Source organism: Histoplasma capsulatum, assembly GCF_000150115.1.
Source record: "Histoplasma capsulatum G186AR genomic scaffold supercont2.6, whole genome shotgun sequence".
In the NCBI taxonomy this organism is placed as follows: domain Eukaryota; kingdom Fungi; phylum Ascomycota; class Eurotiomycetes; order Onygenales; family Ajellomycetaceae; genus Histoplasma; species Histoplasma capsulatum.
Window position 1 is genome coordinate 21,884 of NW_025544806.1, and position 26,774 is coordinate 48,657.

Genomic DNA, 26,774 nt, shown 5'->3' on the forward strand with positions numbered 1-26,774 from the left:
AAAATGGCGATGGGAACGAGTGGTGGATTGAACAAAATGGAATTGTAGGATGTTGAGGTACGGGTAAGGTGAGATACAATCGCGATGTGTTGGGCACGCAAAGAAATTAGCCAAATTAATAGAGCGACGCAATGAGGATAAAACCGGAAGCAAACTGTAGAACGGAAAGGCAAGGAAAGATGCCACGATCTAAGGCTTCGAACTCAACATTGAATCGAGGGCGAGACGGCATAGAGCGACGAAGATTGGGGGATTACCCTGACAAAAGGTTGTGCAGGGGCCCTATCACTCTTTTTTTGGCCTTTCTTTTTGAAGTAGAGAGGGGCCCAGGGCGATGGATGAGATAGGATGGGCGCAAGAATAACGGCGCAACAAGAACAATAGAAACAGGAAAATATGACCCGCGATTGAAGGCTAAAGCAGTCAAGAAGATGGGAGAAAAACTTTGCGTAGCCCAGAGAATCGATGGTAAAAACGGACAGAGTAAGGTCAGGTTTGAAGATGAAAGGAAATAAGAAATAGTTACTAACAAGGGTTCCAAGGTTGGCCCAGGGCCAGAAGAAGAACGGGTTTCTACGAGAGGGATCTCCAATAGGTCGAAATAAAGATGCGCGAAGTGTTGATTTTTTCGGGCGTTATTGGTAGAATCGCGGAATAGTGATAAGGTGCGCCGGAAGATTTTTTTCATGGGCTTGTTTGATGATTCGGGAGAGGCGATGGTCGGTTCTGCTGGAGTCGCGCAAGCTTGGAGGCGACGAGCAAGAGACGAGCTCGAAAAGGCCGGAGAAAGGTACAGTGACGACTGGACGGGGAGCACAGAACAGACGACAGGGCAGGCTGTTGCTTGGCTGCTTCAGCTAAGACTAGCTAGTGTGATTGGAAGTGTCTGTCTGGGTGCAGTCGCCAGTCTTCTGCGCCGCTAGAGTGCAGGGTTGGCAGCGCAGCGACTGTGGTTGGCTGGAGCGATGGCTCAGTGGTCGATCTAAAGGGGCGAGGTGATGGAGGGTACGGAAATTGGACGGACTGGTAGGAGGAGGGGATGAAGCGAAGGACGATGGAGGAGAAACTGGCGACCTCGCAATGGAGATGGGGAGAAGGAGAAGGAGAGAGAGCGAGTTCGGGTGCGAGTGCGAGAGATATGGAGAGACGAAGAAATGAAGAGACGAGGAGACGAGGAGACGAGGAGATAAGGAGATAAGGAGATAGGGAGATGAACAGATGGATGGATGGTGGAGATGGTTTGGATAGGCTGTTGAGGTTGTGGAGAGGACAGGAAGAGAAGGACTGTGGGCAATGTTGGCGGTGATGCTACGCTGGCCGGAGCAGTTAGTGGCAATGGGACGTTAAGCGGTTAGGTTTACCCTTGGGCGGGTGAAGCCTGGAGTTTGGGGGCCGATTGGGGGCCGTTTAGGGAAGGGTCTTAGGGCAGAAGGTTGTTGCATCTAGTGATCAAAGACACAGACCAAAGTGCTGGCTCTGTTCCTGAGGCCCAGATACTCGTCGCTGCTCATGTTCACCATCGTAAGTTCGAAACCACTCTGCCGTTGTTGCAGAAATGTGCAGGATAGTCGCATCGCATTTTTTGGTTAAAGTTTGTGTGCGCTCCCAGAAAAAATTTAAATTTTATTATCAAAATACTTAATGGATCTCGCTTCGAGAGTTTTCTAAGTCCCAAGTATGCACCATCTCAGTTACCTGGAACAGACGCGAACCTTTTTATCTTGGAGTTATCAACTTTTTCTTTCTTTTCCTGTATGATGGACATTATCCCTTACAACATGGGCATAGCGCGAACGATCGAGAGAGATAAAGTTACAAGCCCACTCAAACGCTTGATCTGATAACGGAAGTTTTTGGGGATCATACAGGCCTCGTTGATTTTAAATTTAAACCCCGATGACCTCAACAAACGAATCGTGAAAAGTCAAACAGCTGAAAAGAAAGTAGCAACGCGTACCCAATTCCAAAACCCCCCCTTTTCTCTCCTAAAAATGCGCTTACCTTGCAGCTTCCCACTTTATTTTCATATCAAGCTTGATCACGGTGGACTTGATATTAATCGATGCACACATGCACATGTCGTTCTTCCAATCAAGTTGGGCCATCCAAGCTTCTGAGGGGAAGTGGATTGTTCTGGCCCAATAATCCGGAAAAACACGAACCGTCCACGGGCAAGTGACGATCCTTGAAACCTGAATTAATCCCGACGGTAACTGTCATATGCGTGATTGGTAGGTAACTGAGGGCCAACTTTTTGATTTTTCCCCATTTGCAAAATGTCTAGTGGAAGCTTCGCTGGGTAGATCAAAAACGGCTACTCTGGCTGAGCTCTGTGGCAAATTTTTGATGGACAGTTCAACATCCCCCGGTACCTGGGGAGTCAAAAAAACTTTCTAACGGCCACAACAACTAACCCAAAAAGAGCCAAATCCTTGCAAGAGAGGAACAATCAGCTTAATGGAAAAGGGCTAGAATGCTGTGACAAAATATTGAAACGCGCCTTAGTCTCGTTAGGCCTCTACTTTTCCCCAACTAAATCTGCAAGAACCGAGAAATATGGCCAATCAGCAAGCGTGTCTGTGTGAGAAGTTTTGCGTTCGGAGAAAAAAAAAAGTTGTTACGAAGGCCATGTCCAACCCAGCAGAGGAGGTGGGACGCCATTCAGCGCGAAAAAAAAAATGAACAAGAAGAGCAAAATCGAAGATATCAAATCGAGCTTTTCGTCCCCTCATTCGCCGCCAAATTTTATATGTCAACTTTACGTAGTAAAGCACATTTTTTCTTGTCTCAACGGCATGGCCTCATGTGGTTGGAGGGAGAGAAGAAAAAGAAGTTGATCATCATTTTTGTCAACAAATCACCTCCCAAGGCCCGCCAATGATGGACTGTCGTGACTGGGGTGGCCACGTCCTCAGCGGCTCAGCTGGAGCAGAAATAAGGGGGCCCACAGCTCCAGCAAAAGATGAACCCAGAACCAATGCATCGGGGTGCCTAGGAACAGCCCTAAGCCCCGGACCGATTTCCTCAACCAAACTTCCCCAAGCTTTGATTTATTGAACATTTAGCCGCAAGGTTGACGGTCATGTCGGTTAATCATTGGCCGTTAATCAAGATCTACGCCGTCCGATGCCGCACAGCATCGTGTGCAGGCAGAGTGTGGAAAGGCTTGTGAACTCATGGCGCGTTCCTGGCACATTATTGAAAATGCTGTTCTAACATACTGCGGGACACTAGTCCGTAATAGGAAGCCCTGGGCAGAAATAGGATTGCACGTTACGGATTCGATGGGCGAGTGGGCCAGTGGGCCCTCGATTCCCTCATCTGCAAGAATGCTGGGGCCAGCGCGAGCGGGATTTGTTGGCATCTGATCGGGTGTCAGGGGTCACGAAGAATTTTCCCGAATGCTTGTGAGTATGAGTGTGGATATTGATCGAGCGGACGACGAGAGAAGTCGCGCGTCTGATGTATTGCGACAAATTCATTCTGTGTGGAGAGAACTTTGTTTTGGTCGACCATGTACGGCTGATGTCGCCGTCCGGAGATTTCATATGACGGATGATCCTTTTCTGTCTCGCTGGAGAACCAAATAGCAATGACAGAATTGGCCCCAGGGTTGTTCCACGCAGACTTCTGGAAAATGGATGTTCGTCATCAAGGTCAACTGTAACTCCGTACAATTCAGTGGATAGTTGTCTGGTTGCAGCGCCAAAATGGAATATTTCAGAACATGGCAAGTTTGCATTTAGACATATCTTGCACTCAACGGCAGTTTTCTTCCTTTCAAAGGAAGGTAGGAAAAATGTGGAGATATCTACACATGCGGTAAACTACCTTCACTTGAGAATGGTCAATGTTGCCAATCGGCTTTTCAGGGCGTCCAGAATAGTCCGTACCAATGCTGTCGTCTGTTATTATTGGAAATGCTAAGTAAAAATGTTTCAAGCCTTCAGTAGAGCACCAGCAGACGGAGAGAAATATGGGTAGAATAGAATAATTATGTCACTTGGTCCTATAACAAACGACAGGCTGCTCTGCAGAAAGAAACGCCATTCATCAAATCGTTTACGAGTGCTCTAGAACATCCTTGAATCCACGCAAGGCGTGATATATCTGATTTTAAGGGATGTGATGATCCGTCCCGAATGGGAAATAAGGAAGCATCAGATGTTTACCATATGAGATATAAACAAAGACAGCATATATAAGGCCATTGCTTAACGCAACGATTCAACATGTAAATATAAGAGAGCTTCTTGTGCTAATGTGTGAGACTAATCAGTAGGAAGTTTGGCTGGATAATTTTCATGCCTTGATCTATGATACGAAACTAAGTGCATCACAGAACCGTGGGCATAGAAAATACATATGAGAGGGAACTTGATACATCGGAACAAAGTATCTGAAAGGTGGGAATCCCTTGACCATCACCCAATTGACATGCCCAACGCTGCAGGGTAAGGGAAAGGAATGAGAAGATGATGATCTTGGTGAGTTGAGCAGTGTCAAGGAGAATAGTCTGTTGGCACCTTTGGTGACAATTATCGCTGCCCAGATGGGCTGGCATGATACAAGATAAAGAGGATTGCGTAGAGGAAATATGGCATCACAGGAGAAGCCAAAATCAAAAATGACCTGTCAACCAGCGCATATCACGCACCGATCGGGAAATTTGCGACTGTCCGTGTTCGGCTGAGAAACCACGGCCAAGTGGACCCTACCAAGCCGCTATTCCGTATTTGATCAAGCTAGTTCTCTCCCACCCGAGATTTTGGACGTCAATCGCAGAGCCGCCTCGCTTCCCCTGGGATGCCGATCAGAACCTCCAACGAAGCCTCAAAAAAAAAAGAAACCCACAAGATCACACAGCGGAAGGCTCTATTGGGGTCTAGCGTCCTGGATCTCTGACACGCTACGGAGTATTCTGCGCTTGATTCGGGATAAGTGGGCTGTGATGGACAGACCGCACCAGAAGTGCTCCCAATCCTGTGAATCATTCTCGTATTCTCCTTGGTTCGCTCGGGAAGTTCTGGGGAGAATCATCTGGCCCAAGCACTGGACACAAAGAGCTGAGCCTCATCGCTGAAGGACTTTTTTTCTTTGAAGCGACTCCAGCTGAACAGGATACGGGACAACGACAAGGGGGATGGATGTCTATGATGAACGGTTTCGACGAAATTTTTGTTTTCCTCCTCCCTCCACCAAAGAAATTCTATGAAGTCTTCGCGAGTTCACATTATGAGAAGGCCACTACACCCAAACCAATGCTCTTCTAACAAATCCTGAAATCTAAGTAATGGTAACAAGGTATGGCTTGCAATGACATTCGGCGCTGAGCAGCGGACGCAGGCATCTGACACATGCTCCATTTTTGAATTCCCTTTCTTTCTTCTTCTGGCCCACGTTGGCTCGGTTAGGCAGAAAGACTGTTGCCTTTGTTGAAGATGGTGGAGATGCAGAGGGTAGCATCAGAAGAGCGTGGGATGAATCGACAGACCCGTGAGTTGAAAGGTTGAGATCCAATCAACACGAGAAACGTATTCTGGAGAACAGTCGGTGCTGTGCATTGCTGACGGGGATGAGAATTTCTTCACCTCTGACAAGCGTCGGAGTGGTGCCGTCTTTGTTCACGTTCGTCGACAATCAAGCACATTTCCGGGGGTCGATTGGAGCTAAAATTAAGGAGGACGCCAAAATACGAGATTTGGGCCACCTTAATTCACACTAATAAATATCAAGCCACCCAGCTCTTCATCCATCTCGTCTTTGCCCTTGTCAAACATCTACCCCCTCTTCACTTTCTGTGAAGGAGCCAGTCTTTCCCTTGACGCGAAGCGTGTTACCATGCATCCATTCGTTTGATCGAGTAACTCTTCATAAAGCACCTGGAGCCCAAGTCACTCGTTTCCTTTTTGCTCTCTTCAGCCCCTCTTTTATCTTTTCTTGCGTTCACTGGATAACGCGATTTCCTCTTGATATTCTGATTTTCTTGCTTGTCCCAAAAACCAATCTCGAAAATGGGGGAGCTGACAATTGGTTATGTGTCTGGAATCATCGCTGCTGGAATTTTTATTAGTAAGTATTTGCTACCAATGGGCCAAGCAGCCTCTATCCCCTTCTGAATCTCCTCCTAACTGACTTGTTACCAGTTCAGCGTTTTATTCCAACGGCAACTTCTCTCATTTTAAGTGGCCTTTTGCGAGATGAAAATACGGCCGCAACATGGTAAGGCTTCTCGGCACCAGATAACCCTGCCTTGCAGCAGATGCTCATCCACGCGAGTAGGACTCAAGTAGCCCGCGCTTTACATTCGACGTATTGGCCGACCTTTGTCCGTGCGGACACCGTAACCTCTGGCCCTGTGAGCAGAGTTGTTCAATTTGAAGCGCTGATGAGACCTCTGGTCCTTGGAGTTGTTGCCATTGCAGCAATTGTCACTCCTTTAGGCCTGTATGATGCTATTGTTCCTGATCATGCAACATCTTTGGAACCGTTTCAATATTCCGAGGACCAATCTCCGTTTGGATTTGGAACACCTCCAAGGAGTGACCTTGGGTTTAACCGTTTTTGTGGCAAAATTGGACGCACTACTTGTCCTGGCTCAGACGTTGTCATCGAAAATCGTCGAAATGGTACGCAATACTTGCCATACGGCTACGATGCGCGAATCCCGCCTAAAGTCATGGAAACGTTCCAGAGTGGGCTGAAGTCCCTGTCACCCACTGTTTCTAGCATTTTCGATATTGAATGGCGGTCATATGGAATCAGATCAGAAGATATTGTCAACAACGGTTCCAAGTTCTTAGTCGGAGAATACCGACAGGCGGGTGTTCTGGCTCTGAATAATGCGTATGATAAGGTGGAAGGCCTCATCGTCGATACCAAAAACGGTGGCATTGGGTTTCGAAATCATACTACTCCATCACCGCTACCTCATGGCAGCGAGTGGTCGGAAGATCTGCTCTTTGTTGAACCCCATACAGTGTGTATCGATACTAATTTAACAATGGATTTCAGAATTGGTCTCAGTGGTCCTAGCACTATCGAGGATCTAGTGCTTACCGATCGTGGAGGATTTGTAAATCTCAATACCACTTATCCTGAATACGACCGACTCAACAGCCAGGCCGATCCTGATTTCTACGGGAGGGCGTACAAGGCCGCGTTCCTCAACAATGCGCTCACTATGATCTACCTCAACGTTTCTAATCCAAGAACTAAGGATTTAGAACCATTTTCCTATATGAACTCGGCAATCAACAAGACATTCACTTTGGAAGGAAACATAGGGGCAAAAGCTGACAGATTCCTTACGGACCAAAACTGGGGCAGCTATCTATCGCTATCTATCGCTGGCTTTAATTCCACATTTAATAGTACGGGTTCAGGTGATGATTACCCTAACCCTTTCGATATTACCACAAGCAACTTTACCTCCATAGGTACGCTATTTCCGTCCATTCTCAACGAACAGCGATAAGACTGCTAACAATTTCGTAGAGGTTCTGTGTCAGGGAGCCGGTGGCCTTGACTATGCAAATATTACGAATATTGGTGTAGTATGTGGGATGGCATTTGGAGCTGCGAGACGAAGCGATGGATCACGTTCCCTCGTTTTTGAACCGGGCTCCACCTGGACTGTGCCTATGTATAGTTGTGCGTCCGCGGCCCGTGCTGTGATAAAGACGGTCGACTTCCGATTCAACGGCACGGATGGACTTAACAGCCTTGCAATTCGCAGTATCCGCGACAAGACTTATGCAAAGGATACCGACAAACCGCTTTGGGGTGTTGAGCGTTCTGAAGAGATTTTGGATGAAGTTTTGCCTCTGTGGGGTCTGGTATCGGATCAAAATAAGGGAAGAGATGATCTTTCGGTCCTTCAAAAGGAATATTTATGGCTGCCCGGATACGCGGGACGTTTTGGTACTTCGCCAGTTGGATACTCAAATCTACCGGGTATGTATTTCCATACTGGCGGATTCCAAACGGCTTACGATATAAGCACAAGCCCACCATCCGGAGTAAGCGATTATTCTGGGGCAACAAACCTTGCTATGTATTCAAAATGGCAGGAATTGTCCGAAAAAGCAAACACCACAGCAAGGATCATCAACTTAGTTTGGACAGACGTTGCCGCGAACGCAGTTGTAGGAACCAAAGGCTGGTTTTCTCAAGATCGACAGAGTATTGTTAAACGTGATGATCAGAGCTCGACTCGACCGGAAGACAATAACCTACGCGAAGTTCCAGTGGTCATTTTCCGAAGAGTTGTCAAGTACAATTTGAAATTCGCTATTCCTGCCATCCTCGCACTAGTTTTCACCGTTGTGATCGCATCCGCAACATGCCTTCTGTGCGTGTTCGGCCGTGCAAGGCCGTCCAGGATGCGAAAGTATCTTTTCTATACCTCTGCTGGTCGCATAATGGCCAGCTTTGTATACCCCAACCAAGCTGACCCTCAAGGGCCTTCAAAGCAATGGAACAGTAGCGTTGGGTTTAAGAGGATTGCCGTTGATGGTCCCGTTCCCAGAGCAAAGGATCCGGTGATGATGTCCAAATTTGGAGACGCAAACACAACAAATATGGATGCTCCTTTGCTCAAGGACGGCAGCACGGGAGCAGGGTTCCGGCCACCAAGCCCAGGGTTTACCGCACCTAATCAACCGCAACAATATTAAATTTGATAACCATTAGGGGAATCCTCATTTCCATTTTCCCATTTACGCAGCGAATTAGTTTTGAAAGTCTGGTCTTTAGTTTCCCATACCGAGCGAGAGAGTGAACCTACGGAATATTCAATCATTCTGTCTTCTACAAAACAGAACCCACGTTTCAAAAAACCGCATTAGAGACACAGCTTTAACCGAAATGTGAGGATAATAACTAGAATCCGCTTGTCCCGGTTAACGCCATCCGTTAAATAATCACTCCAAGCATTTAACGATTTTGCCATCCAGTTCGGGCGCTCTACTCGTTTCTAATCGCCCTCTCTAATTGGGTATGCCGTACTTCAGTGCTCTGACCTCCCAACTTTCCCTGGAAATTTCAATATGACAAACTAATACCAAACCTGTTTCTGAAGGGGTATATCAGTTATTTCCCTATATTCTATATATTTTCCTTTATCGTTTCTCCTTGCCTGGTGCTCATCTGATATTGAATCTAAAGCTACGTGCATTATTCCTGCACTTCTATCCACAACTATTTGGATATAGCTGTTTCAATAACAGTTCCTGTTTCTGTTTTTGCCATTTTTTTGCGTTACAATTTATCTTAATGAATGACACAGCCTTCTTTCTACATGAATATCCCCCACCTAGCATAACTATCCATCTATCATACAATTGAATTCAATAATCCAACTTTCTATATACACATATAAAAAGGATACCCGAAACCAAGAGAGCTAATATAAAAGAGGCCTCAACGCCGTACAATGATGAAAATTACCCTCTCGAGAAAATGTATGCTTGGTACATGCGTGTATGCTGTAAGAGAGGAGGAGGAATCTAAACTTTGTACCCAGCCATCTATTGCGCATAAATATTGCTGTTGGGCAATTCCATTTTTCTAGCTCTCCGATTGCTTGGCGAGCTAGTAGAGCAAAGGCTTCAATCCAGCCTGGCTGCTACAGGCATAAATGTTTTGTTCAAGACACGGGGGAGGTTATTCATCATTGTATAGCCTTTTCCGCCGTATTTTTTGTCCGCATTTTGCCGAGTCGAGGTTCAACGAGCCCAACCTATTATGCACGATGTATTAGAAATCCGCACGTAATCTGCTGTGATTCAACATTGAAATGGAAAGTAAAATGAAAGGCTGAGGTCGGTCTCAAACAAGGCCAACCCAGAAATCAGGTTGCTAACACTACCTCTGCATCCAGAATTCTCCACAGTCCAGCCTAGCACTGCCACTGGGGGATTATGCAGAGGATCAAAATAATCGAACACTTTCAGAGAAACCACGACGTAGGACATACCAAGCTCAGTAATCTCCACACAGGTTCACTCGGTTGTGCACCAACACCCAGCCAGTATTTCGTCCGCGACCTATCAAGCGCAATATCTTTGAAGGGTTTTGCTATCTTGGCTTCCGTTTCCGAAAGGCCGGTTGGTATCTTGGGAATGGGGCTGTAGGTTCCGATAACTTCCAGGGGCTTTGAGTCTCGCGCTGACCTGCATCACAAAGCACGAAAAACAAGGTTAGTCAAACATTCCCACATCTCAGCCCATGAGCTCTTCTCCCGTCCCAAATCTGCATCTTCAGGAGAGAGGAGACCAAGTTGAAATCAGCGGATTAGGAAGAGCTGTGTGCTGGGCTACGGGGATGGGATGCGATTTTAGCCTTCACATACCGCGCTTGCGCCACGACAATGTTGTAGAAGGGTTGGTGACGGTTCCCGAAACGGGATAAACGAATTTTGACGACCATTATAAAGGAGGATAGTGAGCATCGAAAAGTCCGGCGACGGGTTGGAATGCGGGATTGCATCGGCGGTAAAGTTCAAGGGCTCTAGGATATTTTGGCGGATACGGAGAAATAATAACGCGAATAAATATGACTACACACCAACCACCAGCATTCAACAACGCAAGAGACAGGATTCTCGCCAGACCCTGGATATTTTTGCGATAAATGATAATTAATGTGTAATTGCTGATGAATTGGACGTGTTTAGGCTAATGGGGATCTTAGGTTGCTTATTTTGGCCATTTTTCGTTTAATATTTGAGCAATTATATAAAACCCCTATTTACAGATTAGTCAATTGAATGGGTCAGTACTCGTAGCTATCACGGCAGTGAGCAGTCTCCGAAATGAGGTGTCTTCCAGAGCATCAGCAAACACAGAACCATCTTTCATACATCATGGAGAGATATATAGGGAGAGCGAGCAATGTGATCCATCCAATGTGGAAAAATCATTACATCAGCAACCTTACCCCCAAACGACGTCATCTCAACTCCAGTTCCGTACGCTGTAGAACAAGAGCATGAGCAAGCAGGTCATGAACAATTCATTCTCTAGCATCTATATTAGGAGCCTCTGAAAACTGCGGGGCGACAATTTACCTACAAATTACCTACAACTTCCTTACTATCTAATACTTTACATGTACCGAATCCAACGAGGTGGTGGATTACTGACCCATTTCCGACGATATAGAAATCTCACAGCCATGACGCTCAGAGTTCGTATATATTATCTATACTTCTGGCTCTGTCTCCCTCCTTGAAAGATATATTATATCTGATATTGGCCCATAGACCATCAACGCAAAAGATGCGGCGTCTCTTGACAGGGACCTCATGAATGAAGGAGGTTTCTCCCTCGATCAATTAATGGAGCTGGCGGGGCTGTCTGTATCACAGGCTGGTATGGCTTTATGTCCAACTGAGAATTTCTCGTATTTATGTCCAGGGTCTGGCTCTGAATGGCTGACTAGTTACGTTTATTGGACGGAAGTTTATCGAGTTCATCCTCCATCCAAAGGAAGGAATGTTCTCGTAGCCTGTGGCCCGGGAAATAACGGTACGGAATTTGAGCTGGATTGTTTCGAATACTCTATCTCAAGATCTTGATAGCAGTGCAATCGCATTGGCAGTCTGCGGTATAAAACTGACGGACGATTTGTAATTCGCGCAGGGGGTGATGGGCTTGTTGCCGCTCGTCATCTTGCACACTACGGATATAAACCAACTGTATATTACCCGAAACAAGGCAAGAATGAATTATACGAGGTTTGTAATTCTACAACATACGGTGATTCCCGCGCATTGCCCAATACCTCTAGAAATACCTAACCTGGGAAACCACAATAAATAGCGCCTGAAAACCCAACTTCACAACCTCTCGGTCCCATTCACAAGCGACTTTCTAGGTTCCCTCCAAACTAGCGATTTGGTAATCGACGCAATCTTCGGGTTCTCCTTCTCGGGACCGCTTCGGGACCCGTTCCCCAAAGTAATCTCCCTCATGGAGGAAACCCAGGTACCCGTCCTGAGTGTGGATGCCCCTAGCTCATGGGATATAGAAGCTGGCCCACCGAAGGAAGGACCCGGAGCAAAATTTATGCCGCAAACGCTGATCAGCTTGACAGCTGCGAAGCCTTTGGTTAAATGGTTTAAGGGGAGGCACTTTTTGGGAGGCAGGTTTTTGACCAAGGGTGTTGTGGAGAGGTATGGCTTGGATATCCCTGAATATCCCGGGGTAGAGCAGATTGTTGAGGTGGATGTTAATGGGGAAGGGAAATTATAAAGGCATGAAATAGCTTTACGGGGAGTAGGTATTATACATCATCATCCCTTTGAAATAGCTTGTTGCTTCTGCTAGCATCTATTATCGTGGTACGAAATGTGATAAACACAGATATAAAATTAAAAAAAAAAAAAAAAATTCTACAATATTGCAGTTGAAACCGGGCTAGGAGGACGTTGGGGTATGAAAGGGGGGAAAACCTCCTCTAGTAAGAAAACGGTGTCTGTTTACTCGAGTGCACTTCTGATTTCATTAACAACGCTTTTGACCCTCGGTTCCCTCCCAAATCCACCACTGATAACTTTAGATAGTGCCTTGTTGATATCATATATTTCTTTCGCGGCAGTCTTCACTTCTTCCCCGAGTGCTGTAACCAGAGTACCCAACGCAACAAGGACGCGATATATAGCTTCAGAGTCTTTTTCCTTTATTAGAAGTTTGCCTAATTCATCGAGGAGTAAAAGAGCCTTCTCTGCAGATTCCGGACTCGAAGCTCTCCCGTCACTTGTAACGAAGACGGAAAAGTTAATGTATAGGGTCGCAATGGCGATGGTTAAATTGCGATTTGGTGTCCCCCCAGCATTCGCCAAAGACCCAACTTGCGTCATGATGTCGCTAAATTTGCTAATTGCTAGTGCCCGGCCAGCATCGGTTTCGAATAAATTTGCAAAAGTCCGAATTGCTAGCATTGCATTATTGACGTTGAGGGGAGGCTTGAACACGCCGCTAGAGATAAGTGCTGAAATCAGGTCGGAACCACCGTAGTCTGTTGAGGCTGCCGCAGGCGTTGCAGCAGCGAGTAGACGAAGTAGATCAAGACCGGGAAGCCGGTTAGCAATGGGCCACGTAGTTGCTATCTTGGCGGTCAGGGGGATTCCGAATTCGACTTGAGGCGATTCTTTCAACGGGGGGGTCTGATCCAACTGATTGCAAAGGCCTATGACAGTCTCCACTTCAGAAGGGCTTAGCGAGATGTCCTTCGATCCAGAGCTAACGAGTTGCTCGTTCAATTCTTGGACCTTCTTCTGAATGGTTTTGATATTCGCGGTTTTTATAGCAAGGTATGATGTTTGAGGTAAGACTTTCGGGCGAGTTGCTGGAAAGGATGAAGCGTTGTTTGATGATCCATCCCCAGGCCGATATCTTTTCTCTTCGCCCCACGGGTCCGCTCCTGGCGGCGGTGGACCCTGGCTTTGTGTTGTTGAAGAGCCAATGGAAGCTCCCTGTGTATTTGTAGTGATGAAATTAGCAACCTGGTCCAGATATCCCATCGGTAATTCATTATTTTGTATAAATTTGGTAGCTGCTTCGTACGGGTTTTGCGAGAGGTTATACGGAAGTTTCAGGGGAGGCTTCCCATCCTCAATGTCGACATCGAAAACATAGTCGTAGTCTTGCCCAAGATATTCCACTTTTCTACCACTGCTGGCTGCGGAGTCAACGACAGTTCCCACAGATATCCATTCCCTCGTGGCTGTTGCCCAAGTGTGGGCAGTGACACTCCCGTCATCCTGGCGAATCATTTGAACTTGGCCCTCTTTTGTCCCTAATTTTTGCTTCAAAAACTCTGGGCCTGGCAACTTCTCCTTATTGATATTTCCAACCTGCTGCTGAGGGATAGATGATTCCTTGACGGAATTTTCAAACAGCGCGATAACTGATTGATCTGCGTATCGCTCCTGAGCTCTACTGAAAACTCGAGTAACTCTATCGCTAGCCCCACTAACAATGTCACCAGTTTCTTGACATACTGCAATACTCCAGACAGATATTGCTGGGTGTGTAATTGTCTGTATACACCGATCGCCACTCCATATCCTGACGGTCCGGTCCTCTCCTGAGCTAACGATTTCTCCCGAGGGTAGAGTGGCTAATGCATAGATGAAACTTTCATGACCACAGAGTTCTGCGACTTGTAGACCTTGGAGGGTCCATAATCGTATAATGCCGTCGTTGCTCGCCGACGCTATTTGGCAGCCCGACTGGTGGTTTGGGGGGAGTTTGCAGAGGGCACGAACAACGTCACCTGCCCTCATACTTCGCAATAGTTGCCCCGACAAGCTATAAATGCGGATTTTTTGGTCAGCACATCCTAAATATAGTCAGTCTGAATCCATCTGATACATCAAGATGTACTGCTTATAGAAACCGCCCATACCAGTTACTATAGTGTTTTGGTCAAAAGCCAGCACCGCCCAGACGCTTCCTTGGTGACCTTCAAATGTGACTTCACATTCCCACTTCCCAATTTTCCATAACTTTGCGGAGGAATCCCAACTCCCGCTCACTACCCATTTGCCTTCAGGACAGACATCTATAGAGCATACATTGTGAGAATGACCAAGGAGCATGGCAGTTGCATTTGCATCAGCAGGTTTCCCGGGCTCGCGCGCTTCAATAATGGTATCTTGGCCACCAGAGAATATCAAGCCATCGGGATGGTCGGAGGATGGAGGATAGTATGCTAAGGAGTTTATGAAAGCGGACCCGTGAGAAGATATCGTATAGTCATATAACGGAGGTGGAGTAGAGGTGAGTTTCCACACACGGACGGTCGCATCCCGGGAAGCAGACAAGACAGTGTCGGGGTTGGGAAAGGCCACAGCGCGAACCTTTGTGTAAAGTATTATTAGCTTCCCATTCGAAAGGGCCATCGATTGAGGTATGAAAGGTTAGCACTTACATCATCGGTGTGGCCCTCCAAAGCAGCCGAGATCTTGAAGTCCGGCATTGAGGTTGTGCCTCAGAACGTTGGAACCACTATTCGTTTGACTGAATTTCGCTGTCACTATTCTCTAGGATTCTGGTGTTGGAGCTTCAAGAGAACAGAACTTTGGTTGGAGTTAGTGATGGAACACTGCTCCACAAGTCCCCGCTGGTGGGGGAATCTTGGATGTGAACAATGCTTACTAAACTACAGCAAACCGACTTGATAACCATATTTCCATGAAGCTGGCAAACTGAGCGCGGGTTTGTTTCTCATAATACAATCAAAAAATTACATTGTGAATGAGAATAACATTTAGCTGTAAATCCGGATGCTAATGTACGAAGAGATACGAGGACGGAAAGTCTCGTCCAGACCCTTCCAAACTTGCTAAGTCCAACATCCAACATGAGTTCCAGAGTTCTGAGGTCGCTCAGCGCCCAGTTAATCCACCCCACCAGCAAAGAATCTGAGAACGGAAATGGTGCAGATAGTATCCGAGAAAGGAAATAAGGTCGCCAGCACGTAAGGCCCCGCGATAATATTTCTGGCATGAATGGCCAAAGCAAAAGAAACCATTTTGATACAATGCTAATATATCGAGGAAATGAGACATCTGATGCCAAAAAGTACTAGTATCAATGAGATTGCGGAGTGCAGTGTCTGGTTCCAAGAATACGCAGCACGCTATATTTTTATTCGCAGTGCGGCGATTGCATGCCGGTTTGAATCCAGGCCTTGCATGATCCGAGGATTAGATAGTCCCCGCAGTTTCATTCGGCCTGTTGACTCTTGTTGGCAGGATGCGCCTGTACTAGTTATACATGTATACTAGTACTACTATTTACAAGCAAAGCATGCAGCCGGTGAGGTTTTGATATCGCAGATCTCGGCGGGGAAAAAACCAAGGTTGAGATATAGAAATCAGGTGGTGAGGCGCGTTACTGCATCGGCAGCTAGTGCGTCGAACTAGTCCCAACGCGGCCAAGCGGCGATGTGCGAAGCCCCCATCCTGCTATCAGATCCTGCAATGCTTGCTCACCAGGGTTGCCCAACTTCAACGTGCACCATCTTTGGCAGAAGACAACCAGCCCGGCCTCAGCAGACCCCGAACCTCTCCCCCCTTTCCTTCTACCCTTTCTTAGTTCTTCTTCTTTCCTTCGTTCCGCTGTTTCATCGCTTATTACCGTCTTTCCCTGCCCGCCTGCTCCCTCTTTTTACTCTTGGGCCCGCTAACGCCGCCTCTACCGCCTGCCATTTTTACGACTGGAACGCCGTAACGAATCTGATGATTTTTTCTCTTCCCCAGTTTATCATTAAAAAGAAATCTCGGGACTATAGTTTTTCATCTGTCGCAAGACGTCTCCATCTTTTGGTCTTTTCGCAAGATCCCATCCTGTCTTTTTGAAGTTTCCCAGGCAGAGTAACTTTCAACTCCTTCCTACGGAATCCCATTCAGATCCTTTTATTGTATCTATTTCCCGCCTCATCATCAATTTTCCTTTATTATCCCATTGTCGTTTTATTGCCATAAATGGCGTCTGGTAAGCTTCTTTCTCGCTTCGCGTAATATCGCGGTTTGCAACTCCATCTTAGCAGTCAACTGCCTTAACCACTTGTGGCGCAAGATGACCTAGCAGTCACAGTTGTCAGGATCTAATAGCGAAATTGACCTATAGAATCATCTAAGGTTGTCCCTCTGACTTGCCATGGACATTCTCGCCCTGTTACCCACCTAAGCTTTTCTTCCCTGGTGGAGGACGGTCAATACTACCTGATTTCAGCATGTAAAGGTACTTTCTGTGTGACTCTGGGGAGTCATAAATCTGCTTAAACTGAACACTTTTTTTCAGATAATAATCCGATGCTCAGAGATGGAGTAACTGGGGACTGGTCAGTTTCATTTTAAGTGCCTTAGGAGGTCGCGCAATTGCTAATAGTGAAATAGGATTGGCACATTCATGGGCCATAAAGGCGCAGTATGGCAGGCTCGCCTTTCGTCGGACGCGACAATAGCAGCGACTGCTGCTGCTGATTTCTCTGCGTTCGTTTGCCTGCTCCTGCAACACATCAGCATTCGAGCTGGGGGCTTACTTGAATTTTGCTCATAGGAAAGTTTGGGATACGCACACAGGAGAGTGCTTGCACACTCTCCAACATGGCCATATCGTTCGTGCCGTCGCATTCCCTATGCAGGCTAACCCTCAAATACTCGCAACTGGCGGAATGGAGAAGAAGCTTCGCATTTTCGATCTTTCGCAAAGCGGAACGAGCAGCTCTCCATCTCCAACTTCACCGTACGGGCCAACTGGAGGCAGTGGAGTGAATGGTGGTGGATCGGCATCAACACCCATGACAAGCTTCGAAATCGGCCCAGGGGTACATGGAGGTACTATAAAATCCATCATCTGGAACCAAGATCACAACATTATCACAACGGCCTGTGAAGATCGAAAAATCAGATGGTGGGATCTCCGTTCTCGTCTTCCTTTCGTGGAGCACACTGTCGATGGTACGATTGGGAGCTGCGAGCTGAACGCGCTCTCCACCTCGCCTAACGACCCAGGGATCTTAAGTGTCGCTGCGGGGAAATCTGCCTACTTCTTTGAAGGGACTAGTCCTGGCCGTTTGTATAGAAAAGTGGACTTTAAATATGAAGTTGCAAGTGTTGCTGTGAATAATCAAACTGGAAGGTTTGTGACGGGATCCGTGGGAGACACATGGGCGCGGGTGTACGATTTGGAAACCAACGAGGAGCTTGGTAGGTTTTTTCTCTTTATCCAAACGTCTATATTTCCGTAAATTACCTACTTCCGAACCCCAGGAGCATTATTTTATTGACATTCATCATTTGCAGAAGTACAGAAAGGTCATCATGGACCAATATGGTCCATAAGCTACTCTCCAGATGGGAAGCTGTATGGCACAGGCAGCGAGGATGGGACCATCAAATTATGGAAGGCCTGCCGGGAGCCTTACGGACTATGGAGATAGACAAAAATGCAGCATACGCAGAAACGAAAATGGGTGCATAGTAAGCAAGCAAGCAAAGCTATCAGAGACAGGCATCGAGTTGGTCATTTTCCTTTCTTCCCGCATGGCTAAACACGGAAAGAAGAAGAGAAATGTTATTTAATATGACTAGATATAGTTTTGCTACGAAAGGACAGAAACGTTCCAAATAATATTTATCTTAGGGACTCATCTACGCGCGCTGCTATGTGGATGTAGATGTGTATCTGAGGCGATGATTTCTTCTCCTTATTTAATTTTATAAATTTAATTACTTTGTCGTTTCCCGCTTCCTTCTATTCAAATTCCCCAGCATCCTGTAACCAGCAGAGCGATTTTAGAAAATGATTCATGTATGCAGCTAGCTGGCAGTTATTCAGCGTGTTCCTTTGTAGAGAACGAAGTTACGAGAGTTCTCCAATTCGTGTCGCTTCACCACATTTATCATACTATTCATGAGCAGAGGCCCGGAGAGGTGTATCCTCACGGTGTAAGGCAAGAGTATATTTTAGGGTTTATCTTAGCCGAAAGGAATATCTTTTAATAAAATTATTATATGCATAAAGACTTTCTCATCAGTTATTCCTTTCCTTTCAAATGAAAGTGACAACGGAGTTGCTTACATCATGACACGCCACATAATATTTTGCCGCAGCTGGCCGCCTTCACGGTCTTGATCTGGCAGCAGGCGACGGAACAATCTCCTACATCAACACATTGTACCTTTTACCGTTGATCGGTACGGCCGCTTTACATCAAAGCCATTAGGATTTCCACTACGTTAGCCTATGCACAATAAACCTCACCCTCCAATATAGCCTTGCTATAATTGCTTAGCCCCACCTCCGTTTTACTATTGCGCCCACCTTTTTCATCTCCTGTCATGGACCGAAGCTTGGATGAGATTATAGCGGAACGGCCCGTAAGTTTTTAATTAGATCCTCCAAGCTGATCCTGTTTAGCATGAAGAAACGCGTCCTAGATAGCGTCATATGCACCATCTCATAATTAACATCTTTGCACAGTCCTCAAACCGTGGCCGATCTCGAACCCGTCCTCGACGGGGCAATGCGCCTCGAGATGGTGTCAAAAAGGTCTCTCGTTTAATCGCTCCAACACCTACAAGAAGTAGCTAGAGGTTAACTGGCTTCATTTTAGGTCTTCTTCTTTCTCCTCTCGCACCCTCTAGCCGTTCCGTAAAGGCACACCTAAACCAAGGCCTGGGCACGCTCAAAGCTTGCTCGTTTTCCTCCCAAGCCATCAGGTGTTGGCCACATCATCTAGATGACCTTCAGCTGACCTCCCTTATTATTCTTGAACAACAGCCTTTTAGAACAGAGCGTGCCAACCTGGATCTGTAGGACGCTTTTTCACGCTTCCTCTCGTCTTAATTTCTTGTTCTAACGTCGACAAAGTGACTGGGTTCATGATAAGTTCGAAGATGACAGAAACAGTGCGTTCATTCAATCATTGTAATACATGGCCTTGATTCCTTATGCATCCTCCAGCTCGTCCCTCGTATCGTGACAGCCGAGCCCGTCGTCTCGACCGCTATTCTCCAGAACCCGAACAGTATGTTCTACCCGATTCTCAGTGGATCGAACCAAACATGGACGAAATTTTACTAAAACTGCTCCTTAGACCCCAAACCGGTGCCAAACTTCGCGTCTCCAACCTGCACTACGACTTAACAGAAGATGATTTGGAGGTATTTTCATGATAACTCATCGGAATTGAATTGCCAACCACGAACCAGTTCTGATTGTGTAAAAGGATCTTTTTACTCGCATCGGTCCAATTAGCGCACTTTCCCTGCGGTACGACCGCGCTGGCCGTTCAGAGGGAATTGCGTTTGTGACGTATAAACGTTTAGTGGATGCTCAAAACGCCATCCGCGAGTTCGATGGCGCGAACGCGAAAGGGCAACCGATCACTCTCACGATGATATCGGCCACCCCAGGCAGATCCGCTGGGCGAAATCCCTTTGACTTCGTTGAAAAGCCAAAAGGCAGCCTATTTGACCGAACTGAAAAGCCCCGCACCAGAAATAGTCGGAGTCTCAGCCCGGAAGCGAGTGAAAGCGCAGACGTCACCACAGGTCGTGGTGGCGGACGGTTCCGCAGAAGCGATGTCTCTAAGCCTCCGCCGGACCACATCGATCGCTACGTCCCGGGCCAACGGTCGCCAAGGCGAAGGGGCGATGGCGGAAGGCGCCGGCGGGGGGATGCGAGAGGCAGCCAAGAGCGAAATGGCAATGCGGCAGAGTCGGGCCGACGAGAAGGAAACAGGAGACCAAAAAAGACGCAGGAAGAGCTGGACCAGGAGATGGAGGATTACTGGGGCACCACTGCCGCGCCCAATGGCAACGGCAGCGGAACTGCTGCGATAACATCTTCTTCTGCTGCCCCTGCATCTGCTGCTCTGGATGATGATATTGACATGATTGAGTAAGATAAGATGCTTGCGTGTGGGAAGAGAAGAATCAAGGACCGTCAAAATGGATCACATTTATAGCATTTTCAACTGAAGAGATTTTGTTAAGGGCACATTACGTCGCACCTTATTCTTACTCTTCCTTTCTTTATTTGGAAAAAAAAGGGGGGGGTGGGGGCGCGGCAAAGAAGTTAACGACCAGTGTTAGTTTTCGGTTATCAACTCTCTACTTTTGCAGAAATCCTTGGACGTGTTATTGTTTATTTAGCTGCTTTTTTTTTTTTTTTTTTTGTAAGAGTACTCAACATATGAATGATTGAATATCAATTTCAAATGCACTTGCTCTCAAAAGTACAGCGATCGAGGCCCAAACACGTAACATGGGTGAAACAAATTGGTGTGAAATGCAAACGCGATAACAATTTATTAGGGGATGTAACGGTCACGGTAACAATTGGCCTTATCCAGGCCTTATGCATAGGAGGTCTTGACATGTAGCCCAGTTAAGTTTTACACATCGTAGCAAATACGTAGCTACGGTAGGCTCCTCAAAAAAATGATGTTTTGCAATCACTGGTTCATCGTGGCATCTGTCGTGACGTGTCTTCAGGAGTGTCCTGCATCCAATTGTAACGCAGAAGGTAAATAGTAGAAGAAGAACCCTTCCATTGCCAGATGGACAGGAGATTTCCTCTCAAACTCTCACAAAATTGGCCTTTTGTTGCTAGCTTTCCATAGCTTTTCCCGGTGTCCTTGTGTGTTTTTGTTTGTCTGACGAACGTTGAAACAACATTGTTGACATAAGGCTGGGATGATAGCCCCTCGGCCCGGGGCTCTCGTTGCGGCGTAACGGCGCACCCAAGGCACGGTTTGTTTACTCCCACCGCCGCTTATCGCCCACATGCCGCTTCCCCATCCACCACAGCTCATCCACCACCTCGACCACCACCTTGACCACCACCGCCCGCCCTCCTCCGCGTTATCCTCCTCCTCCTCCGCCACCTCTTCTCAGCGTTACCATCACTATAGCCACCACGCCCGTTTGTCGAAGAAAACACCAAGCGTCTACCGTTGCGTTAATTCCGATTCATTTCTTGTTTACCATCGACGTGCTGGAGCCGGAATTGGCTTAGCAAGCCCCAACCAGCTCATGTTGTTGATGGAAGAGAAGCAATGGATTACGGTCCAGCAGAAGACATTCACAAAATGGTTGGTGCGCGTCCTTCTGTTGTTATTCTTGCCCACCCGGTCCTTTTTTTCCAGGAATGGCAGGCTAACCATTTACTTACTGTCCTTGATACAGGCTCAATAACAAATTAAAAGTTCGAGACCTCGCAATTGAGGACTTAGTGAAGGATCTTTCTGATGGGGTACGTTTATTATAATTTTTTTTTCTTTCAATTCCTCCTTATACTTTGTAAACTAAATCTGGTTGTATCTTTCTTTTCTCGTTCTCTTTTTATATTTTTTTGTCTTGCCGCCTCCTTTTCCACGCGCCTTGAAGAAAAGAAAAACGTATTTATTTATAATTACTTTGTTTTATTGAGTATAGGTTATCCTCATTCACATACTTGAGATTCTGGGAAACGAATCCCTCGGTCGATATGCGTCCAAACCCAAACTGCGAGTCCAGAAATTCGAGAATGCTAATAAGAGCCTTGACTACATCAAGGGGCGGGGGATACAGATGACAAACATTGGCGCTGAAGATATAGTGGATGGCAATAGAAAGATTATTCTCGGGCTGATATGGACCCTTATCCTACGATTTACGATTAGCGACATCAGCGAGGAGGGAATGACGGCGAAAGAAGGGCTGTTGTTGTGGTGTCAGCGGAAAACAGCTTGCTATCCAGGAGTAGAAGTTAGAGATTTTTCGACAAGCTGGAATGATGGACTGGCTTTTTGCGCATTGCTTGATATCCATAGACCCGATCTAATCGATTTCGATTCTCTGGATAAAAATGACCACAGGGGCAATATGCAGCTGGCTTTTGATATTGCGTCGAACCATATCGGTATACCTGATTTGCTTGACGTGGAGGACGTCTGCGACGTCGCAAAACCCGACGAGCGATCGCTCATGACCTATATCGCCTATTGGTTCCATGCATTTTCGCAGCTTGAAAGAGTGGAAAATGCAGGTCGACGGGTGGAGAAATTTGTTATGAACATGCAGGGAGCCTGGGAGATGCAGAACTCCTTTGAGCGCAGAATGAAAGAGCTTCTTCAGGCTATTAGAGGACAACGCGCTGAATGGCGTGAATCGTCGTTCAAGGGAACTTATGCGGATGCTAAAGAGCAGGCAAGTAAGTTTGGGGCGTATAAGAGAAACCAGAAGAGGAAGTGGGTTGCGGAGAAATCCGATCTTGCGGCTCTACTGGGGAATATCAAAACGAAACTTAGCACATATCGTCTTAGGGCCTATGAGCCACCTCCGGAATTGAGACTCGAAGTCCTGGACCAGGAATGGAGCGCCCTAACCCAGAATGAACGTGAACGCAGTCAGCTAATAAATGAAACCATCCGCGATATTAAAAATTCCCTGCGACGTTCGTTCGCTGACAAGGCGAATGATTTTGCATTGACCCTTAATACATTATCCCTTGCTATTTCTGGTCTTGAAGGAGATGTCGAGGACCAGCTATCGCATGTACGACGCCTCAACGATAACCTCCCTCCGCTAGACGCTTTCTTGGAAACTATAGCTGAGTTGGAGGAACGGTGTATAGAGGCCAACATTGAGGAAAATGATTTCACCACATATACATACGACGAGCTTGCATATGAGCTTGGATTGGTCAAATCGAGTGTCAGCAAAAAGCTAGCTTTCTTGGAAAACCAGACAGTGGCAAGAAACATGACCAATCTAACTCCGATCCAACTTGAAGAATTTGAGTCTGTCTTTAGACATTTTGACCGAGACTCTTCCAATACCCTCCATGAGATTGAGTTTTCAGCTGCTTTGGCGAGTTTGGGCTTAGTTTACGATGAGGATGAGATGCATGAAGTTTTTCTGGAGACTTGTGGGCAAACAAGAGTTGAGCGGAACGCAGGCGTCAGCTTTGAGCAGTTCATTCGGTTCATGGTCAGTGTTACGGAGGACCAGAACACGGCAGAACAGGTCTTTCAGAGTTTCAAAGAGGTGGCTGATGGAAAGGTGTGTATCTATTGGTCCTATTCATGTTGACGCTCGCGCCAAGCGTTGTACTGGAAAAAGTCTTCCCCCCCCTTGTTGCGTCATTGCTAACTCACATATCAATTTCAGCCGTATGTCACAGAACTCGACCTTCGACATTCCCTCATTCCCGAGGAGCTTATCGATAACCTTCTGGAATCCATGCCACGACATGATGGCCCGGATCTTTTGGAGGATCGAGACGTACCCAAGTATGATTATATCACGTTCATGGAGAACATGATGAACGGCGGCGACGATGATGGCGATGATGATGACGATGATGAGCGTGGCGATAGCAGGAATAGCCGCCAAGTGAAAGATTTCTAAAGATTTTCCCTTTCCCTTTTTCTTCCTAGCCAGATGGATGGATACCAGGAGAGATGTTTGGGCGTTGGGTGAGTTAATCTGTTGTTTTAAGAAGTATATACTTATGCTTCCTCTTTATGGAGTTACATAGATACTTATACCTTTTATTCTTATGTTTTATCTCTGCTTTCATCCTTCCTGATCCTTCTGATTCCTCTCTATTCTGTTCTCGCACTTCTCGCACACAACTTGCTCTCCTGTTTTTCTAGAAATAGTACATTCAATTCGCTGTGCATGTTTTGTCGCTTATGTTTTATCTTTGCATCCGTGGTTAAGGCTACCTTAAAGTGGGTAGTGGGTAAGAGGAACTTGATGCACCCAGCTATTGCTTTATCCTCACTCTCTTTTCCAGCCATGCCTTCTAATACCAACATCATCAGTTTTGCCAAATGTATATAATGGAACTATTTTTCTCACATAGTCTCAAACAATAAGTTGTTCCTCCAATATTATTTTTTACATTATCTTCTCATTTGTTAATATATGTCTTTCTGTTCTCTGTATACAGAAGAAATTTTCAATTTTCCATATATCATTGTAAAAAAAACTCCTCGCACAATGCTCAGGAGGTTCAACGCCCAGAACCAAACCCCACCATTTTTCTAATCCCACCATGACTCCGATACTTAAAAGGGGGTCATTCCATGGCTTGTGACATATATTTTAATATCTGATTTTTCTTTCTTTCTTTCTTTCTTTCTTTCTTTGTTTTTTTTTTTTTTTTGGTGGGGGAAGAGACAACAGCGATATAAATTGTGCCCTGGAAGATCATCGTGGGCGTTTAAGGCACATCATAACATATCATATCCTTGCTCAACATGCGAACGTCGGTCTCTGTGCAGATATAGCAAGCGAACCTGTTGAACATACCAAAGATAAGATCTGAATCTCTAATATAGTCTGTCCGGCCAAAGGGGGTTTCTGGAGGAAACATTCGCAATATACCGCCTTCTAAACGAAATACACAGTATAGTATCCGCGTTGTGAGAACAGATATACTGCGTACAAGAACGGAAAGATATCAAGATTTAAAAAATCGTGATAAAATGAAGTGAAGACAATGAAGAGCTTTTGGTATTTGCAGCCTTCTTTCTACGATGTCTGAGCTTTAGCGAAAGAGGGGAAAAAAGGGGGAAAAGAAATATTCGTAGAAGATAGCTGAATTTAACTCGAACATGTCAGCTCTCAAAATTCCTTTCTGAGGATTCGAATTTTGTATATATGGGATAACCATCTGTCAGACTATTCACCAGAAAGTGGACAGAAAGATACTACCGATGGAGTTTACGTTTCATCTGTCAAACGTTGGTTCGCGGTCCCGTTTTCCGTTTTCTTTCTTTCTTTCTTTCTTTCTTTCTTTCTTTGCCGTTAATGGCCAGTTAATAAATGCATTGTTAAGTTAACAATCAACTGACTTCCACCTTTCTCGGGCACCAGTTACTTCTGCAGGCCACTAGCCGGAACGGACCCTTCTCTACCCTGGCGGTGATGAAACAGGCTAAATGGGAAAATAAAAAAGATTTGAGAACGAGAGCTTGGAGAAGTTGGAACCAGGACACTGGTCCCCCTCATGCCACTGGGGGGCTACGTATCTTGTTGATGGAAAGTATTCGCGAAAATATGATTTCCGATTGTATCGGATATTTTCTCATACATTGGCGGATGGAACAGGAGTCCGCTTGTTGTGATAAGAAAATCGAATACGCAATGACAATGAAAATTTGGGTTATTATTTGTGAGGAGTCTGGATTGCGTCGGATTGTACTCAGTAGAGGGGGGGATCCTTGCTGGAACTGGGTATTAGGATCCGGCGCCTGGTTGTCCAATAATCCCTTCTCAGCTGGGTACTGATAATTGCATCATTACCCATAATAATAATTTATTGCTAGATGATACGTAGCGTGTATGCCTCCATGGCAAATGTGGGCCTTGGGATTCAAGGGGCATATCTGCTCCGTAATTGAATGGAAAACCATGTGGAGCTCCCTTTATGCATGAGAGGGCGTATATGGATATGAAATAGTTTCTGAGCCCGGATGGAAGCTGTAAAATCTCGAACCTCACGTATGTGTATACGACAGCAAAGTGGCAAGGCTGGGTTGAGACGCGGAGTTGGAGGAAGAATTTTATTTTAGGCTGTGTGCAGCGCAGGGGACAGCGACCTTCCAGAAGCACGACAGAAGGAACTCCGCAGGTTCCAAGAAAAAACCAAACAAAATTTGAGACAAGGTTCGAACCTTAGCGGTAAATTTACCTGGGGCGGTGGTGCCAAGAGATTCGCTAAACTCCAACTCGTGGAGGCTGGCTAGGTCGGAGCTTAGTGCGAAGGAGTAATCTGAACGGAGTATGAATAACCAACACAAGCGACAATCCTGGGGCGCTGGGCTGAATAATTATGTGCATGTTTGACTGGGGTATCTTTTCTTTTTTCTTTTTCTCCAAGCTGGTGACATATCCACTTGTCCAGTTCAGTCCAGGAGACCATAATCATCGTCCCCAAACATGTATATAAATATATATATATATATATAGATGTGATCAATCAGTTGGAGGCCAGTTTTTCAAGCAAAGGTAGAATGAGGACGATAACTTTTACCTCCTCAATTCTCATTTGGCGATTTTATCGCGGAACGGGGGGGGGGGGGGGTGAAGGGCCGGAAAGATGCGTGCTCCATTTGTTGACCCCAAAAAAGGAATTTCTTTGGTTTTTTTCCGGTATTGGCCCCCCCGTTTTATCCCGAAAAAAACCCTCGCTGTAATTCCAGAGGAAACATAACCATTGCTCATGCTAAGATAAAGCTGAACCCCGGGAAAACCC

At 46.2% G+C, this 26,774-nt stretch overlaps 9 protein-coding genes across 9 annotated transcripts; 7 read left to right on the forward strand and 2 right to left on the reverse strand.

Annotated features, from left to right (window-relative positions):
• Positions 1–431: 431 nt before the first annotated feature.
• Positions 432–923, forward strand: HCBG_04703 (uncharacterized protein; the record flags this gene model as incomplete). Its single annotated transcript, XM_045431752.1, has 2 exons — positions 432–483; positions 646–923. The coding sequence occupies 2 exons, from the start codon at positions 432–434 to the stop codon at positions 921–923; spliced, it is 330 nt and encodes a 109-aa protein (XP_045286964.1).
• Positions 924–4,437: 3,514 nt separating this feature from the next.
• HCBG_04704 (uncharacterized protein) lies at positions 4,438–5,273 on the forward strand (the record flags this gene model as incomplete). The annotated part of the gene is made up of 2 exons (XM_045431753.1): positions 4,438–4,454; positions 4,970–5,273. 2 exons carry the CDS (start codon positions 4,438–4,440, stop codon positions 5,271–5,273), a joined length of 321 nt encoding a protein of 106 aa, XP_045286965.1.
• Positions 5,274–6,014: 741 nt separating this feature from the next.
• HCBG_04705 (uncharacterized protein) lies at positions 6,015–8,678 on the forward strand (the record flags this gene model as incomplete). The annotated part of the gene is made up of 4 exons (XM_045431754.1): positions 6,015–6,072; positions 6,147–6,222; positions 6,283–7,439; positions 7,498–8,678. The coding sequence occupies 4 exons, from the start codon at positions 6,015–6,017 to the stop codon at positions 8,676–8,678; spliced, it is 2,472 nt and encodes an 823-aa protein (XP_045286966.1).
• On the reverse strand, positions 8,635–10,431 carry HCBG_04706 (37S ribosomal protein S16; the record flags this gene model as incomplete). The annotated part of the gene is made up of 3 exons (XM_045431755.1): positions 8,635–9,742; positions 9,980–10,175; positions 10,355–10,431. The coding sequence occupies 3 exons, from the start codon at positions 10,429–10,431 to the stop codon at positions 9,674–9,676; spliced, it is 342 nt and encodes a 113-aa protein (XP_045286967.1).
• Positions 10,432–11,054: 623 nt separating this feature from the next.
• HCBG_04707 (AI-BP family protein) lies at positions 11,055–12,308 on the forward strand (the record flags this gene model as incomplete). The annotated part of the gene is made up of 5 exons (XM_045431756.1): positions 11,055–11,190; positions 11,267–11,375; positions 11,466–11,531; positions 11,646–11,740; positions 11,826–12,308. 5 exons carry the CDS (start codon positions 11,179–11,181, stop codon positions 12,255–12,257), a joined length of 714 nt encoding a protein of 237 aa, XP_045286968.1.
• A 176-nt stretch (positions 12,309–12,484) lies between these two features.
• On the reverse strand, positions 12,485–14,988 carry HCBG_04708 (uncharacterized protein; the record flags this gene model as incomplete). Its single annotated transcript, XM_045431757.1, has 3 exons — positions 12,485–14,349; positions 14,416–14,869; positions 14,941–14,988. The coding sequence occupies 3 exons, from the start codon at positions 14,986–14,988 to the stop codon at positions 12,485–12,487; spliced, it is 2,367 nt and encodes a 788-aa protein (XP_045286969.1).
• Positions 14,989–16,347: 1,359 nt separating this feature from the next.
• HCBG_04709 (WD domain-containing protein) lies at positions 16,348–18,214 on the forward strand (the record flags this gene model as incomplete). Its single annotated transcript, XM_045431758.1, has 6 exons — positions 16,348–16,508; positions 16,644–16,757; positions 16,818–16,857; positions 16,913–17,008; positions 17,076–17,725; positions 17,822–18,214. The coding sequence occupies 6 exons, from the start codon at positions 16,499–16,501 to the stop codon at positions 17,956–17,958; spliced, it is 1,047 nt and encodes a 348-aa protein (XP_045286970.1).
• Positions 18,215–18,859: 645 nt separating this feature from the next.
• HCBG_04710 (RNA binding domain-containing protein) lies at positions 18,860–20,746 on the forward strand (the record flags this gene model as incomplete). The annotated part of the gene is made up of 7 exons (XM_045431759.1): positions 18,860–18,898; positions 19,002–19,104; positions 19,135–19,333; positions 19,392–19,429; positions 19,485–19,548; positions 19,618–19,684; positions 19,750–20,746. The coding sequence occupies 7 exons, from the start codon at positions 18,860–18,862 to the stop codon at positions 20,425–20,427; spliced, it is 1,188 nt and encodes a 395-aa protein (XP_045286971.1).
• Positions 20,747–21,310: 564 nt separating this feature from the next.
• HCBG_04711 (alpha-actinin) lies at positions 21,311–23,917 on the forward strand (the record flags this gene model as incomplete). Its single annotated transcript, XM_045431760.1, has 4 exons — positions 21,311–21,618; positions 21,713–21,779; positions 21,962–23,569; positions 23,678–23,917. 4 exons carry the CDS (start codon positions 21,311–21,313, stop codon positions 23,915–23,917), a joined length of 2,223 nt encoding a protein of 740 aa, XP_045286972.1.
• Positions 23,918–26,774: the final 2,857 nt, after the last annotated feature.